General features: G+C 46.5%; 1 protein-coding gene across 2 annotated transcripts; it reads left to right on the top strand.

Moving 5' to 3' along the window:
- The first annotated feature begins 412 nt into the window (after positions 1-412).
- ATP6V1G1 (ATPase H+ transporting V1 subunit G1) lies at positions 413-5,772 on the top strand. 2 transcript variants are annotated; one of them, XM_019540629.1, is made up of 3 exons: positions 413-573; positions 2,819-2,919; positions 4,590-5,772. In XM_019540629.1, exons 1-3 carry the CDS (start codon positions 492-494, stop codon positions 4,761-4,763), a joined length of 357 nt encoding a protein of 118 aa, XP_019396174.1. In that variant the 5' UTR covers positions 413-491; the 3' UTR covers positions 4,764-5,772. The 2 variants fall into 2 exon arrangements, with proteins under 2 accessions (XP_019396174.1, XP_019396175.1); XM_019540630.1 differs by lacking the exon at positions 413-573 and adding an exon at positions 793-856.
- The last annotated feature ends 9,526 nt before the right edge of the window (positions 5,773-15,298 follow it).

Raw genomic sequence — 15,298 nt, forward strand, 5'->3', positions numbered from 1 at the left:
GCAGTCGCGAATCAATGGTATTGACTTGACCTCGCATTGAAAGACCCATGGGAGTGAGAACTGGGTCACCGCCGTCAAACAATGTCTTATGATGATTTTGGGGCAAGGCAACCCCGCAAGTGGGGTGAGACGCCTCAGAGCGACTGGGCAGTACACGTGCTGCATCAGTCACCCGCAACAACCACGGGGCTGCTGGGATACGTTTATCATAATCAGCACGATCATCAACAAACAGGGATAAGCATGATGATAAACAGCTGATTGTCACTCTTTGTACAACGGGTGACGTCATTGTACAAAGCCGATCGTCACCTTTCACGCGGGCGTGGCAGAAAACAAAGCCACTTGGGACGCCCCGCCCCCTGCTCTGATTGGCGGTCACCTCCCCCGGCCGGCCCCTTCCGGGTTCTGTCCCGCTCACGTGACGCAAGCCGCTCCCACGTGACGAGGCCCGGAGCTCGCTGCCGCGTTTGGGAGCCGGGATCGCTGCCATGGCCAGCCAGTCGCAAGGCATCCAGCAGCTGCTGCAGGCTGAGAAGCGCGCCGCCGAGAAGGTGGCCGAGGCCCGCAAGCGTGAGTGCCGCTGCGTCCCGGGGCCTGCCGCGCCCGGAGCGAGCGGGGATCGAACCGGCGGCCCCTCGCCCGCTTTCGGCGTCCCCGCACGCGATTGGCCCGTGAACCGCGGAGCGCGTTTCTGATTGGCTCCGGCGCGTTCCATTCCCGGGCTCAGGGGCTTCCAGCCCGTGGGTTCGGAAGGGAGGCGGTGGGAGACAGCTGCTGCCCGTCCCCGAGGAGCACGGGCCGGGCATGGAAGCGAGAGCGCGGGTTCCCACTGGGGAGGGAGCAAGGGGCAAAGGTGCTGCCGCTCCAGGGTGGTGCGGAGTCTCCCCCCCCTGGGGCTCGCTCTCGTGCCCGGGGGTCCGGGGCGTGTGGCTTGTCCCCGTTGTGCGGCCGGGGGAATGGGCCCGTGTTGGGCTGAAAAATGCAGAATCTTCTGAGCGCTCCCCAGCTTCCCTGCCCTCCCGGTGCTTCAGCTCTAAGCACTTCTCCATCCCCACCAGCTGCCGGGTTCGTAGCCTTTTATGTTTCAACGTTCGTCCGAAGGGCCTGTCCGCGTCCCCCCAGCAAATCAGCCTGTTCTGCTCCATGAATTGGTTCCAGAAAAGAGCAGGAAAGGGGGCACCAAATGGGGCGCTCTGGGCATGCTCAGAGCGGTGCCTTGGGGTGTTCCCCAGGTGAAGCTGCAGCCTGATTTCCAGAGCTGGGTCTATGGGCTGGGAGTGGATGGGGCTGGAATTGCTCCCATCTTGTTTCTGGAGCCAGGTGCCCAAGGAGGTCTTTGCTGTGGTGTGGACCTGCCCTTTTGAGGAGTGTTGAAATGGGCAATGGCTACAAGTCAGGCAGCTGCTGGGGATGGAGAAGTGCGTAGAAGGGAAGCTGGGCCCCTTGCGTGGAGCAGTCAGGAGGTTCTGTATTTTTCTGCCCTGTTTGAGCTCCTATTCACTGCTTGCTATAGCAGGAGGAGCGTGCCCTAGTGCACTAAGGAATACGGCTAGCGTCTGGCACTCTAAGGCAGAAGTGCCTGCAGGGAGTGTTCATTGTGGAGTTGTTTTTAACAGGAAAAGTACTGCTGTGTGTCTGGTTAAAGCCGGCGGGGTCAAAGAAAATGTGCTGTAGGCTTGCAGAGGATGGTGTAGGTTGTAGCCGTGCTGGTCTGAGGACATAGGCAGACAAGGTTCTTTGGGTGAATCAAAGAACCTTGTCTACAAAAGATGGTGAAATTTATGTGGCGCTTAGCTCCTTATGAGCTCGCTCCTGTGACGGCTTGCCTGCCCCAAGAAAGCGCCGCCTTCTGTGTGAAGATGTAGCATGGAGTGGTGGGAGAGATGCTTGTGATCCAGGAATTGAAATCTCTCCAGATCAGTTGAACAACTAATCTGTGCAGAGATCCTTATAAAAGTGAGACCACCAAACAGGAACAAGCACTTTCACCATGAGGAGTGGGCTGGCATGCTCATATTTCTTATCTGCTTTTTTGCTGGCATGTTGAATCTCTAATCTCTACATAAATGCCCAGGAAGCAAAGACAGAGTTGGACCCTAGCCTCATCAAAGGTGATGGAAGTATTTTTTTTTTTTCATTGATCTTAATGGAGCCAGGACTTCATCCATAGTTACTACTCTGAGGAGTTCTTGTCACACTTCCCAAGTGCTGTTTTACTGCTTATCTCCTGCTTAATCATTTCAGCTTCTTTACCTGGGAGGTACATTGCTTTAATTTGGCTTAAATATAGAAATCCTTAAAGGGGGGGGGAGGGGTGTCATATAACATGTAACTTGTAGCCATTGCACAACTGGACTGAGGCAAAGCTGTGATCACTTGATCTGTCTGTTGTGCAGACTGCAAGTACTCTTACAGAAAGTACAGATCAGCTGAGCCAAGGCAGCAGGACTTTTTTTTCCGCAGCAAGTATTTCTGGATTTTGAGGGTCTTTTTCCCCCCCTTTCCACCCCCCCCTTTTTTTTTTTGTCTTGCCAGGTGGTGAGTGGGTTTATGGATCAGAGGTGCATTCTGCAGTCAGTCCCCCCTTGGAAGATATAGGAATGTCAGTTAACTGTATAAAATTGGATAACAGAGGAGGCCTTAGAAAGTGTGTGGCATTCTGGCAATGGCTTCCCACAGGCTCTTCCTGCCAAGTTGCAACTGTAGATGCCACAGTAACTGTCTGCTAAGTTGGATGCCTATGGGGAATGTTGTGTCCTAGCTGTCTCTCTCTGTCTCAGATGTTATTCTAATCTGGCATATTTTTTGGTAATAGGAAAGAACCGGAGGCTGAAACAGGCAAAAGAAGAAGCACAGGCAGAGATTGAACAGTACCGCCTGCAGAGGGAAAAGGAGTTCAAAGCCAAGGAAGCAGCGGTTAGTTTATTAGATAATTCACAGCTGCCTCCTCCTCATCCTTGTGTCCCCCAGCCCCCAGTCCTTGGGGCTGCTTGGAGTTGGTGTTGCTGCTGCTTGAGATGATGCTGTTAGAGCTCTGCAAAATGTTTAGCTGCTGCTCTTTGTGGAAGAACATTCTGCATGGGGTGGTTTTGTCCTTGAGTGGTTTTCCTTAATTGCCTCCCTGTGCTGTAATGTGCCGCCAGCTGCCATGGCAATATCAGTGGAAAGCAGTCAGCAGCAGGAGTGTTGTTGCATCTTGGAACCTGGAACATGGTATCAGTAGTGAAGCGGTTAATATTAATGAGGTCTGACTTGTGTGTCATGGGTTAGTCTTACAAAGTAGACTTTGTGCATTAATAACAAAAGGAGATCACGCTCAGTTCTGCAGAGCTAGTCTTTCTTGCAAATGTTTCACTATGGTTCCTTGAGTGTTTAAAGATTTGAATTTTGTGATGTAAGTTTATCAAGTGGCCTATAAATCTCTTGGCAGCTTTGCATGCTCTGTTTTATGTGGTGCTTTTATTCCCAGCAAAATGTAAAATAGTATGTGTGACCTCAGCCTTCATCAAAGGTTCCAAGTGGGAGCCCTCTTTCCTTTGAAGTGTGTTGTGAGAGCAGTGACGCGCTACTTTGTGCCAGCTCTGTTTTTGTAAGAGGTATTCCTACACTACCTGCAATCAGATTTCCAAGAAGATGAATCACTCATTTTCTTCTTTCTATACAACTTTTTAAGTTGGCAGTGTATAATTTCAGTTAAGCCTGTCCTCACATGGACCCCCTCCCCCCCCGCATTATAAACCAGCAAATCAATCTTGACACCAGTAAGCTAAGATCTTATTTCTTAAGCTTTTCCTTTTTCATTCTCTAACCAGTAACAGTACTAGTCCATTCAAGACTTTGACTCTGTTCTATTCACCATACTTTGGAGTTTGGGTACTGAAGTACGGTTCTTGTGCTTCTGATTCCTGTACCAACAACATTTCTGAACCTTGTGTTTAATTCCTGATTTCCTGCCTCTGAGGCTTCAAGTCCCTATTTACAAATGGAGAAGCCGAGAGACAGATTTGAAGTGGTCATGGCTTTTTTTTTTTTTTTTTTTCCCTTCGTCCTCGAGTTGTATTTACGGCAGAGGAATAGAATCCAGGTCCTGTGAGTCCTGTCCTGTGCCTTGACATTGCTCGTGTTTGGTGCGCAGCCAAGTTGAAGTGTTTGTACCTTCCAGAGAAATCGAAGGGTTAGGAATGACAAAGGAATACATTTTTCAAAAGTCCTTTACTTAAATATTACTGCGAATATTGTATTAGCTGCTATCATTATTAGCAGTCTTACTTAAAGTAGTGTCCAAAAGGCCCCAATTAAAACCAAGGTGTCATTGTCCTAGGGACTGCACAAATTCCCCCAAAGCTTATATGCTAAATAGATGAGATGGTCTAATGATTCAAGGGATAGCAATGAAGCAACCGTGATGAAGCAACTCTCTCTTGGCATTACTACTTTACCGCTACGCTGTGTTGCTGCAAGAAGTGTAATGATTATTACTGAAGCATACAGAGTAGCAGAACATAAAAATTGTTCACAATAGTTTGCTTCCTTACCAAGGAGCTTTTTGTTCTAAGTGGATTGCTTTTTTCTTTTCATTCGCTCAGGCTCTTGGATGTCACGGAAGCTGCACCACCGAGGTTGAGAAGGAGACCCAGGAGAAGATGAGCATAATCCAAGAAAACTTCCAAAAGAATAGGGAAGAGGTGCTGACTGAACTGCTGTCACTAGTGTGTGACATCAAACCAAAAATCCACATGAATTACCGCATCAGTGGATAGTAGAGGAAGAATGTGTGTGCTGGAAGTACTAGCAGTAACATCTGGCTTCAGATGGAACGTACAGCCCTTAGCCATACTATAGGTCTGTTCTTTTTTTTTTGGAAAGAAATTAAATTATTTCAGTAGGTTTGTAGGTCCTTGATACCTTGTTGGAGACTCAGTAGTTTACCTCTACATGGATTCAGAGCTTATCCAAAGAAAATGACCATGTCTCAAATATGCATTAAATGGCAAATAGTTAATAAGCAAAAAAAAAAAAAAAAAAAAAAATTTCTGCTTTTTCTTAGGTATTTGCTCAAAAGGAGGGGTTTGAGATTTAAAAGGAGAGAGATGCTGGACAGCTTTTAAAATGCAAGCCTGAGTCAGTACTAGTTTAGACATTTTTTCTGTATCCTTGTAGGCTGAATTGTGTTGGTAATTTTTAAAATAAAGGTGAATCCAGAAAGAAAAATCCTTGGGCTGTTCAGTATGGGCTGGTAGTTAGCTGTTGTGTGTACTTTGCTATAACTTGAATGATAATGTCTTTGCTATAACTTGAATGGCATTGTCTGGCACTGACCTTGGAAAGTAAAGAACCTATGTAACTGATGTCTCTTTAGTTGTCTGTTTTGTTTCTCCTTGCCCTTCTACTTATTACAGTAGTGCCTGTGGCTTCGTTTTTTATTATGTGCTGCACATATGCACACTGAATCTGTTAATTCTCTAAGACAAAACATGGGAGAAGAAAGAAGTGAAGTGACTTGGCAAAAGTCAGAGTGGGTAAATCGCAGAGCCTGCGGTGGAACCCACGTCTCCTGGATTCTTCTCTAGCATTCAAGCCACTAGACCAATGATGAACAACTTGCCCAAGAAAATTCTCAAGTAGTGATCATACGTGAAAGCTTAGATGAAATAGAAATTAACTGCTTTCCAAATGTGACTTTTGTAGTCAGCCATGCAAATGCAGTATCTATCCTTCCTCTCCTGGTGCCTCGTACTGATCTCCGCTGTGCTGTAATAAATATCAAGGTGCTACTGACTTAAAAAGAACTGTGGGACAAGTATATTGTGTCCAAATTGGCTTCAGTGTCCGTTGCTTCTTGCCGAAGCTAATGTGCATCAGAATCTTGCAGGCTTTTTTGTTCCAGCAGCATCTCTATCAGCTGGTATAGTGACCCTTCATTCTACTAATGGAAAATGTGAGACCTCCTAGGAAGCATTCCTTATTTTCTTTTTTTTTTTCCTCCTCAAAGCTACAAAATAAAACTCAATTCTGTTTGCATACGTTAAAAAACCAACCCCTAAAATGACATTTTACTTTAAACTTGGTGTGCTCCTATGGAAGCAGTACATTAGTTGGACTTGGCTCACCTGCCATCTGTATAAGATCAGGTGCATTCGTGTGGCTTTTTTGGTGCTGTTATCTAATAGTTGATGGAATCAGTTTTAGCTAAAAGCGCCAAAAAGCCCTGCTGATTTACCCTATCTATACTTTGACTCCACTCTGAAGGATTTGTAACATGCTGCTGCTTCTGGAAAAGCATTTTTTTTTTTTTTTTTAAACTTCTGCAAATAGCCCCTATACATAAATGAGGAAGCTAAGTAAGAAATTCTGCTCAATGCTACCACGCCTTGCTAACAAGAAATAACAACCCCTGGCAGTGTACTCGGTTTTAGAGGATCTAGATTCTTTGCTGCTGACAAAGAAAGTGCTTTTGGGAGGTAGTTAGGAAAACACAACCCACTATCTTTGTAAGTAGAAGACTGGAGATAAAAGGTGACCTGCTTGAGATCATGCAGCCATGGGAGCTGAAGTTGTTCTGTCTTTTGTTTGGTTTTTTTTTCCCCGTTTGTTCACATCAGGTCTCTGATCAAGGATTGAAAGAGTCTCTTTGACAAATCATGTTTGGAAAAATGAAATGGAAAAAGCAGACGTGTTATACTGCAGTAGATCTTAAAAGATCCAGGGTAATTATGTCTTGGCCTCACAGGTAGTTCGTGGTTTAATGACATACAAACATGCTGTATGACCAGCAGCTAGTTACGATCCAGCTGGGGAATAATTGCTTCTGTTCTATGCAAGGAGTATGAAATAATCCCTGGTATTTCAAAACGCTTGTATTTGCTATTATCGTGCACAAGTGATACCGTTCCAATTCTGTCTACCTCTTCCAGGGTGTACTGCTCGCTGAAGGCAGCTGTTGACACCTTGGCTTGTTGCTTTCCTTCAGTAGGCAAAGACCACCTCCCCCTTGCCAGCTGGAGATGTAATGGCGCTCTCTCTGTTCCCAGGTTGACTTCTAAATACTATGTAATGGCTGCAGAGCATCTGCTTGTTAACCCAGGTTTTCTCCAAAACCACATCCCCTGGAGCTAGGGTCAGGAAGGAGGAAAAAATCTACCTCGGTCTTGAGTTATCTTTTTGGCTGAACGTGTAAGGATTTCTGCTCCAGCTCATGCTGAGGTTTTAATGCCTTGCCAGAATATGTTTTTTTTCTTTTTATATCCCTTGGCATGCTGTTCCCAAAAAAGCCTTATTTAACAGCCAAGAATTATCTGACTGTCCAAATCTGCGTAGAGGCAAATCACTCCAGTTACTGCTTTTCAGTCAGCATGGCTTTGTTTGCAGTGTACAGCTTTTATTGAAAATGAAAGACGCATTAATTTCATCCTGAGCCTCCCTGGAAAAAAAGACCTTTTATGAGTCTGGGTACATAAATTAGACTTTGTAGACGTTTTTTCCCCCTCTAAGATAAGACTGCGCCACAAAATACTCCGCAGGGAAGGTTTCTGGTTCAAGACACATGGGCTAAACATAAGGTAATTTGGATCTTGGAAAAAAAAAAGATCTTACATACTGTCTGCTCCCCCTCATTTTGATTAGTGCAAGTATCATTAATTTCAGTTTTTGTAGTGAAGCCTCCCTTTTGCTGATCTCTCCAAGTGTTGCCTATTATTGGCTATTTGCCTGTGGTGGTCTGGATATAAAGTGCTGCTGCAGGTCTTGATTAGTGAGTAAATTCCAATTAATTCTAATAGGAGTTTAGACCCAGATGACATGTATTTTGGGGATTTTTATGCTGTATATTCTAGATCAGGGGCAGGCAATTATTTTGGGTGGATGGCCACTTAATGGGTTTTGGTTTTGGTGAGCAGTCATGGGCTGCAAGGGTAGTCCCTGGTTGCAATCTTGGGACCACAAGTCCTACCTGCTACCCCCTGACCATCTGAAGTCCCTCCCCTTGGGACTTCTGGTAATTCTAATACTATAAAAGCCTAAGTCTGTCTGTCTGTCTGTCTGTCTGTCTGTCTGTAACGCTTTATTTGCACTCTGATTGGCTGATGGAAGCAGCCAATCAGAGTGCTCCAAGCATGGGGGCGTGCTGCCATGTTTCTGAAGTGGTGCCAAAGACCAGACGGAGGGTGGGGGACCTGAGACTCGAAGTGCTGGCCTCGGCTCACCCACCCCGCTCCCTGCAAGAGGCAGAATGGCAGCAGCATGGGGCGTTAGGTGGTAGCACACCATCCCTGCCCTTCCCCCACCCCGGTCATTCTTGACGGGTAATTGGCTAATAATAAAATAATATTATTAAAAGAACTAAAAAATTCTTTATTTAAAAAAAAAATTTTTGTCCTGATTTGTGTGCGTTTGTGGTGTATATAGAGGTGATTACATAACAGTTCAAAATGAGGTCTTACTCTTGTATATTGTAGTGGAGTGTGGTGCATGGGGGGTATGGAAGGGTAGCTGTGGGGTTTGTGGGAAGCTGTGTGTGTGTGTATGCGTGGGCATGTGGAGTGTGGGTGTGGGGAGGTGTGGCTAGGTATGGGGAGTGTGTGGAGGGGGAGGGTGGCTGGGGGTGTGCCTGTGGTGGGGGGCACCTTTGAAACAAAACAAGGGCACTCAAAATGTTTCGAAAATTTTGAAAAGTTTCAAAGCTGGGCTTACTTGGCTTCAGTGCCAGTCCCAGCTGGCAGCGGCAGCCTGCTATCATCTTGTGCACAGATCCAGGCTCCCCCCGGAAGGAGTCTGGCGCAGCCCCACAGCCCTCCCAAGGGTGTGAGCCCCCGGATCTGTACGTGGGATGACAGCATGCTCTCGCTGCCGGCTGGGGCCAGTGGCAGGTGGAAGTTTTCCCGGTGCTCGGCACAGGCTGTGCCTAGTGCCAATCCCAGCCAGTAGTGGCAATCTCCTGTGATCCTGCACACAGATCCAGGAGCCTGCACCCCGGAAGGAGTCCGGCACAGAAGGCTGCGGGCCTCCACATCTGCACGCTGGATGAAAGGAGGCTGTTGCTGCTGTCTGGGACTGGCTCTGGGCACAGTCTGCGCCCAGTGCTGGGAAGATAGCTGCTGCCAGCGGCAGTCTGCTAGCATCAGATCCAGGGGCCAGCAGCCCTGGGAGGGCTATGGGGTTGTGCCGGACTCCTGGGGGTGCGGGTCCCTGGATCTGCGCGCTGGATGGTAGGAGGCTGCCTGGGGCCAGCGGCAGTAGCAATCTTCCCAGCACTGGGCATAGGCTGCACCCAGCACCGGTCCCAGGTGGCAGTGGCAGTCTCCTATCATCTGGTGTGCAAATCTGGGGACCCACATCTCCGGGAGGAGTCTGGCACAGCCCTGCAGCCCTCCCAGGGGTGGAGGCCCCCTGATCCCCGCTCTAGATAACAGGTGGCTGCCACTGCTGGCAAGGGTCATGAGTTTTGCTTTAAACAGTTGGAGGCGCAGTTTCCCAGAAATTTCTGCACCTATCTCCTTGAAACTTGGCAGGCTTCATGCCCTCAGAAGGGGCTACTATCCCTGTAATTTTCATCTGAATCTGGTAGGAAATGATGAAGTTTTAGGTATTATCATGATTCCCCATTATAGCGTACGGGTGAAACACAGAAACGTGTTGAAATTGCAAAACAGTTTCGATGAAACGAAACAGACCAGTGCTTCAAAATGAAACAAAATGATGAAATGAAACACTGTCCCTTCGAGACAGCAAAAAGGAAGTTGAAATGAAACAGTGCTGTTTCGCACAGCTCTACTGCACAGCCCTGACCTCGGGTGCCCTGCGTCTGCTCTAGGCTGGAGCCTGTGCTGCACTGGGTTGCCCTGCATCTGCTCCGTGCTGCCACTGCTGCCCTGCATGGCAGCCCAGAGGTTGCCATGATGGCTGCAGAAATGGAGGACAGCTCTGCGCAGGCTCCAGGCAGCTGCAGCAGGAAGGGGAGAGGCCGCTTTCCCTCTACTTTGAGCAACAGCTTTTGTCCTGTGCTGCCACTGCTGAGCCTGGGAGGGCAAGGCCAGAGTAACTGTGGCGTGTGTGGGGTCAGGGCTGTGCAGCACACATCCCCGTCATTATTGCAGGGCTGAGGCCAGGGCAGTGGCAGCCGGAAGGAGCTGCCTGCCCTCTGGGCTTCTAGGCAGTGCAGCCACAAAACCACCCCAGCCCATGGGAAGCAGGATGTGCCATGACTGGACTGTGCCTGGGCCAGGGGACCAAGGGACCCGCTGCAGGCCAGACAAAACCCCACATGGGCCCGATCCAGCCTGTGTGCTGTATGTTGCCCACCTCTGTCTTGGATGGAAATGCAAAGTTCCTACATGTTAACAATGACGGCAATATATTTTACAGGTGGTGACAGTAGGGTAGAGGATAGTCTTTATTAGAGTTTGGGAACAGAATCTATCCCATCTGCCTTCTGCCATTAATATAAAGTCGTCTGTCCTTTCACAGGGCCCTGAGTATACTGCAGTGCCTTTATACGGAAGCTGAAACTCTATCAATTGGGACTCCTAGGGGCTCTTGTAGTACAATTGTGGATCAGGATCCTGGGCAGTACAAACGCAAAAAGCCATGGTTCTTGTCCGAAGGAGCTTGCAATCTAAGAAAGTTTATTCATGGAGGAAGATGTGGGACTGTAGGGTTGAAGAGGCAGGTCCGCAGAGTGCACAGAGCAGAATGAGCCAGAAGTACCCTTGGTGTTAATTGAGAAATAGAGCTCAATACCCATAAGGTTCCTGGATGGGCAGACACGCTGTTTTTCCTGTTTAATTTGTTGTGTGTGGCCTTCTTCTGGCATGGTTCCCAAATATAAGCTGGAAGCGTGTTTCCCACCTGGCTGCTAGGAAACTGTCTATTTAAGTTAAGGTCAGCCTGTTGGGCCCCTCCCCACATTACCTCTTTGCAGAAGGGTTACTTTTAGATAAAGAGTTGCTTCCTGCCTATCACTGAGATGCCAGCACTGAAAATCCTGCAGTGTGGTTGCTTTGAGTCTGATTCTTCTTTCCCTTACAACAGAGCGGTGCTGATCAAAATGCTTCTGCTTCAAGACAGCAATAGCCTAATCAGGCTCTGTGGGAACCTGCAATGGCTGTAGAAAGAGGATCTTCTGGGAAAGAATGGCACTTCGTTCTTATGTGGTATGCCAGCGTTGGGTTTTTGATGTTTCTGATAACTCTGATTGCAGCTGCTGAGAACTCGTGGGGGGTGGGGAAGAAATCAGGACATGTATCCCCACTCCAAAAAGCAACAGTTAACATTTGCAGCTAGGAGCATGCGGTGGTGTAAGGACCCTGGACTTCAGAAAAGCAGAATTCGACTCAGGGTATTTAAGGGCAGGATCCCCAGGGAGACCAGTCTGAGGGGTAAAGGAGTCCAGGAGGGTAGGTTGTATTTTAAAGAAACCTTCCTGAGGGCACAGGAATGAACCATCCCAATGCGAAGGAAGGCAAGCAAGTATGCCAGAAAATCAGCTTGGCTTAGCAGGGAACTCTTCAGTGAGCTAACGCACAAAAAGGAAGCTTACAAGAAGTGGAAACTTGGACAAATGATTAGGGAGGAGTATAAGCGTGTTGTTTGGGCATGCAGGGATGAAGCCAGGAAGGCCAAAGCACAGTTACAGTTGCAGCTAGCAAGGGACATAAAGGGTAACAAGAAGGGTTTCCACAAGTCTTTGAGCAACAAGATGAAGATCAGGGAAAGTGTGGATCACTTATTAAATGGGGGAGGCAACCTAGTGACAGATGATGCAGAAAAGGTGGAAGTACTCAGTTCTGAAGTACTCATTTCACCTCATTTTTCACAGGCGAGTTCAGCACATAGAAGCACCTGGCAGCACAGTTTGGGGAGGAGGTGAGCAGTCAACAGTGGTGAAAGAACAGGTTAGGGACTGTTCAGAACAAATGGATGTGTACAAATCCATGGGGTTAGGTGTGATGCACCTGAGGGTGCTGAGGGAGTTGGCTGATGTGATTGCAGAGCGGCTGGCCATTATCTTTGACAATTCATGGCAATCAGGGGAGGTCCCAGATAATTGGAAAAGGGGAAATATAGTGCCCATATTTAAGAAAGGGAAGAAGGAGGATCTGGGGCATTACTGACCAGTCAGCTTCACCTCAGTCCCTGGAAAAATGGAGCAGGTCCACAATGAATCCATTTTGAAGCACTTGGAGGAGAAGAAGGTGATTAGGAACAGTCAGCATAGATTTACCAAGGGTAAGTCATGCCTGACCAACCTGATTGCCTTCTATGAGATGACTGGTTCTTTGGATGCGGGGAGACCAGTGAATGTGATATACCTTGACTTAAGCAAGGCTTTTGATAATACATCCCATAACATTCTTGTAACCTAAGGATGTATGGGTTGCATGAATGGACTGTAAGATGGATAGAAAACCGGCTGGATCTTTGAGCTCAAAGGGTAGTAGTTAATGGCTTGATGTCTGGTTGGCAGCCAGTATCACGTGGAATACCCCAGGGGTTGGTCCTGGAGCCTATTTTGTTCAATGTCTTCAACAACGTGGAAGATGGGGTGGAGTGCACCCTCAGTAAGTTTGCAGATGACACCAAGCTGGGGAGAGTAGTAGATATGTTGGAGGCCAAGGCTAAGATTCAGAGACCTAGACAAATTGGAGGGTTGGGCCAGAAGAAACCCCATGAGGTTCAGCAAGGACAAGTGCAAAGTCCTGCATTTAGGACAGAACAATCCCATGCACCGGTACAGGCTGGGGGCTGACTGGCTAAGCAGCAGCTCCGCAGAAAAGGACATGGGGGTTACGGTGGACAAAGAGCTGAATACAAACCAGCAGTGTGCCCTTGTTGCCATGAAGGCTAATGGCATCCTGGGCTGCATTGGTAGGTGTGTTTCCAGCAGATCGAGGGAAGTGATTCTTCTGCTCTATTCAGCACTGGTGAGGCCACATCTGCAGTCCTGCGTCCAGTTTTGGGCCCCCCACTACAGAAAGGATGTGGACAAATTGGAGACAGTCCTATGGAGGGCAACAAAATTGTTAGGGGGCTGGGGGACATGATTTATGAGGCAAGGCTGAGGGAACTGGGTTTATCTAGTCTGGAGAAGAGAAGAATGAGGGTGGATTTAATATCAACCTTCAACTACTGAAGTCCCTTCCAACCCTTATTATCACTGATTTTGTGTGCTAAGCTCTGTGTGAACACACAGACAATGGTCTACGCTATGTAATTTTGTCAGCAGGCATCCAATGGCAAATTTGGTCAGCAGGGCCTTGGTAAGGCACAATTCCTGCACTTAGGACCTCATTAGAGGTCTGTCTTTGTGTCTGAGTTACTCCAGTCCAAGAAGTTTGGTTTTTTAGCCCAAGCTGTTAGCAGTTCATTAATTTAAGCTCAGAAGGTCTTCTGTTTAATCAAGCAGGATGTAGGCTGTCACACTTATAATATACATACAGGCAAGTAGAGCGTAGGAAAAGGGATACAACATTGAACTGGAATGACTGCAACATGACATGATGAGAATAAGGTCCCTACCCTGAATCGTCCCTAGCCTGAATCATGTGCATGTATGCTGTATGTGGCACACCACAAGGGGGCATGACAGCAGGCAAGAAGAAAGCAGTTTTCAAGAAAATTTGTGATTGACTCCTTTTGCTTTGCATGTGTTCCTTTTAATTAGGTTTATTAAGTTAGAATGGGAAATAGAGGCCTAAACTGTAATCTTTCATTTTCCAGGGTAGAGACCAAGCTGCAAAATGTTGCTGTGAAAAAAAACTCACAGGAGTTCTTGGTATTGAGTTTTACTCCCTGTTTTTCAGTCCAGCGGCAAAAAATTAAAAAAGCAAAGACAAAGGTGATCTTTGAATTTTAATTTCCATTTTTTCAAAACCTATTTTTTTGGTGAAAATTTTCTTTTCATTGAAAAAATGTTTTTTTCCCCACGGGCATTTAGTGCCCACACTGAGCATCAAAGTTCATAGTTGGAGATTTTGAAAAGAACACTACAAAGGAATGATCAGTGACAGGACGATCATTGAATACTGAATGTCCATTTTCATGATGCTGCCTGCAATGACATACAGATCTGTTTTGGCTGGTTGCTAGTCTCTAAATGAATTAAAGTTTGTTTGAACAGTTCAAAATCATTCTAGCGTTGATTGATAGCTTCACATTTCATTTGTTTTTTGCTTCCTATTCCTCTGGTTTGGTTATGCCCTTTGGGGGGTACATCTTGATCTTCAGTAGTTTTGACTAAATGTTTTTGTATCCCCTGCCAATTTTGAAACCCCATGGATTCATCACACTTTTGACAACTATAATAAATTAATATGAGCTTTGTGTATCTGTTTAGTAACCTTTTGCCATGGTGAAATGTGACCAGATTTCCCATTCACTATTACTCAGTTTCTTAACCAGATTCTTCCCCCGTCCCCTGCTCCCCATTTGTTTTCCATCATCAAGTCTAACATTAATTTATAACAAAAGGCAAGCGACCAGGTTCTCAACTGTTATGTACTGGTGCACGTCTTCCATTTACTGCAGTTGATTATCTGGCTTAATTTTGAAGAAAAGGAATATCAAGAACCACCAAAACTGTTATCTAGAAAAAAGATACCCGCCCCCCCGCCCTCCAAAAACAGCTTGCCAAAAGAAAGTAGCTTATACTAATCAATTTTTTTGGTATTATACTCATGGAGTAATTATATTGGCTTGGACTGGCATTAGACTAAAAACATGTTAAATTACATTCAGCTGCCTCAAAAAATTGAATGAAGAGTCTGCTGCATCAATAGTGGAGCCATTATTCAGGACAACAGAAGGGTTTTTTTTGTTTGTTTGTCTGTATTATGATAATGCAAAGGGATGCAGTGCTTTGGACCTTTAACTTACCTTAAGCTTTGCAGGCAATCAGACAGAAATAGGGAGAAATAAAAGAGCTGTAATTTATCTCATAAGCAGCAGCAATTTTTGATTTCAGATACATACTTTCAGAAGTATTAGGAAATATAGTTGTTATATCTAATGGTTTCTGATTCATGGCTTCCTATGAACTGTGATTAACAACAGGTCCAGAGAACAAGAGGTGGAAAGTGTGTGGATGAGAGGAGAGCGAAGGACATTCCCAAACACTGTTACCCTTTCTTGATTAGGGTTGGCAGGAAATTTTTGATGGAAATATTTTTCCACTGAAAAATTAGGCTTCATGAAAATACAAGTGGCACCTGTCCCAATTGGTGGTCCTGTGCATTTAACTGGAAATGGCATGGGATGGTCTCTGTCTCTGCTGTGGAACTGGGTCGCATCTGAATAACTGGTT

Source organism: Crocodylus porosus, unplaced genomic scaffold, assembly GCF_001723895.1.
Source record: "Crocodylus porosus isolate Cpor-Errol unplaced genomic scaffold, CroPor_comp1, whole genome shotgun sequence".
Classification (NCBI taxonomy): domain Eukaryota; kingdom Metazoa; phylum Chordata; order Crocodylia; family Crocodylidae; genus Crocodylus; species Crocodylus porosus.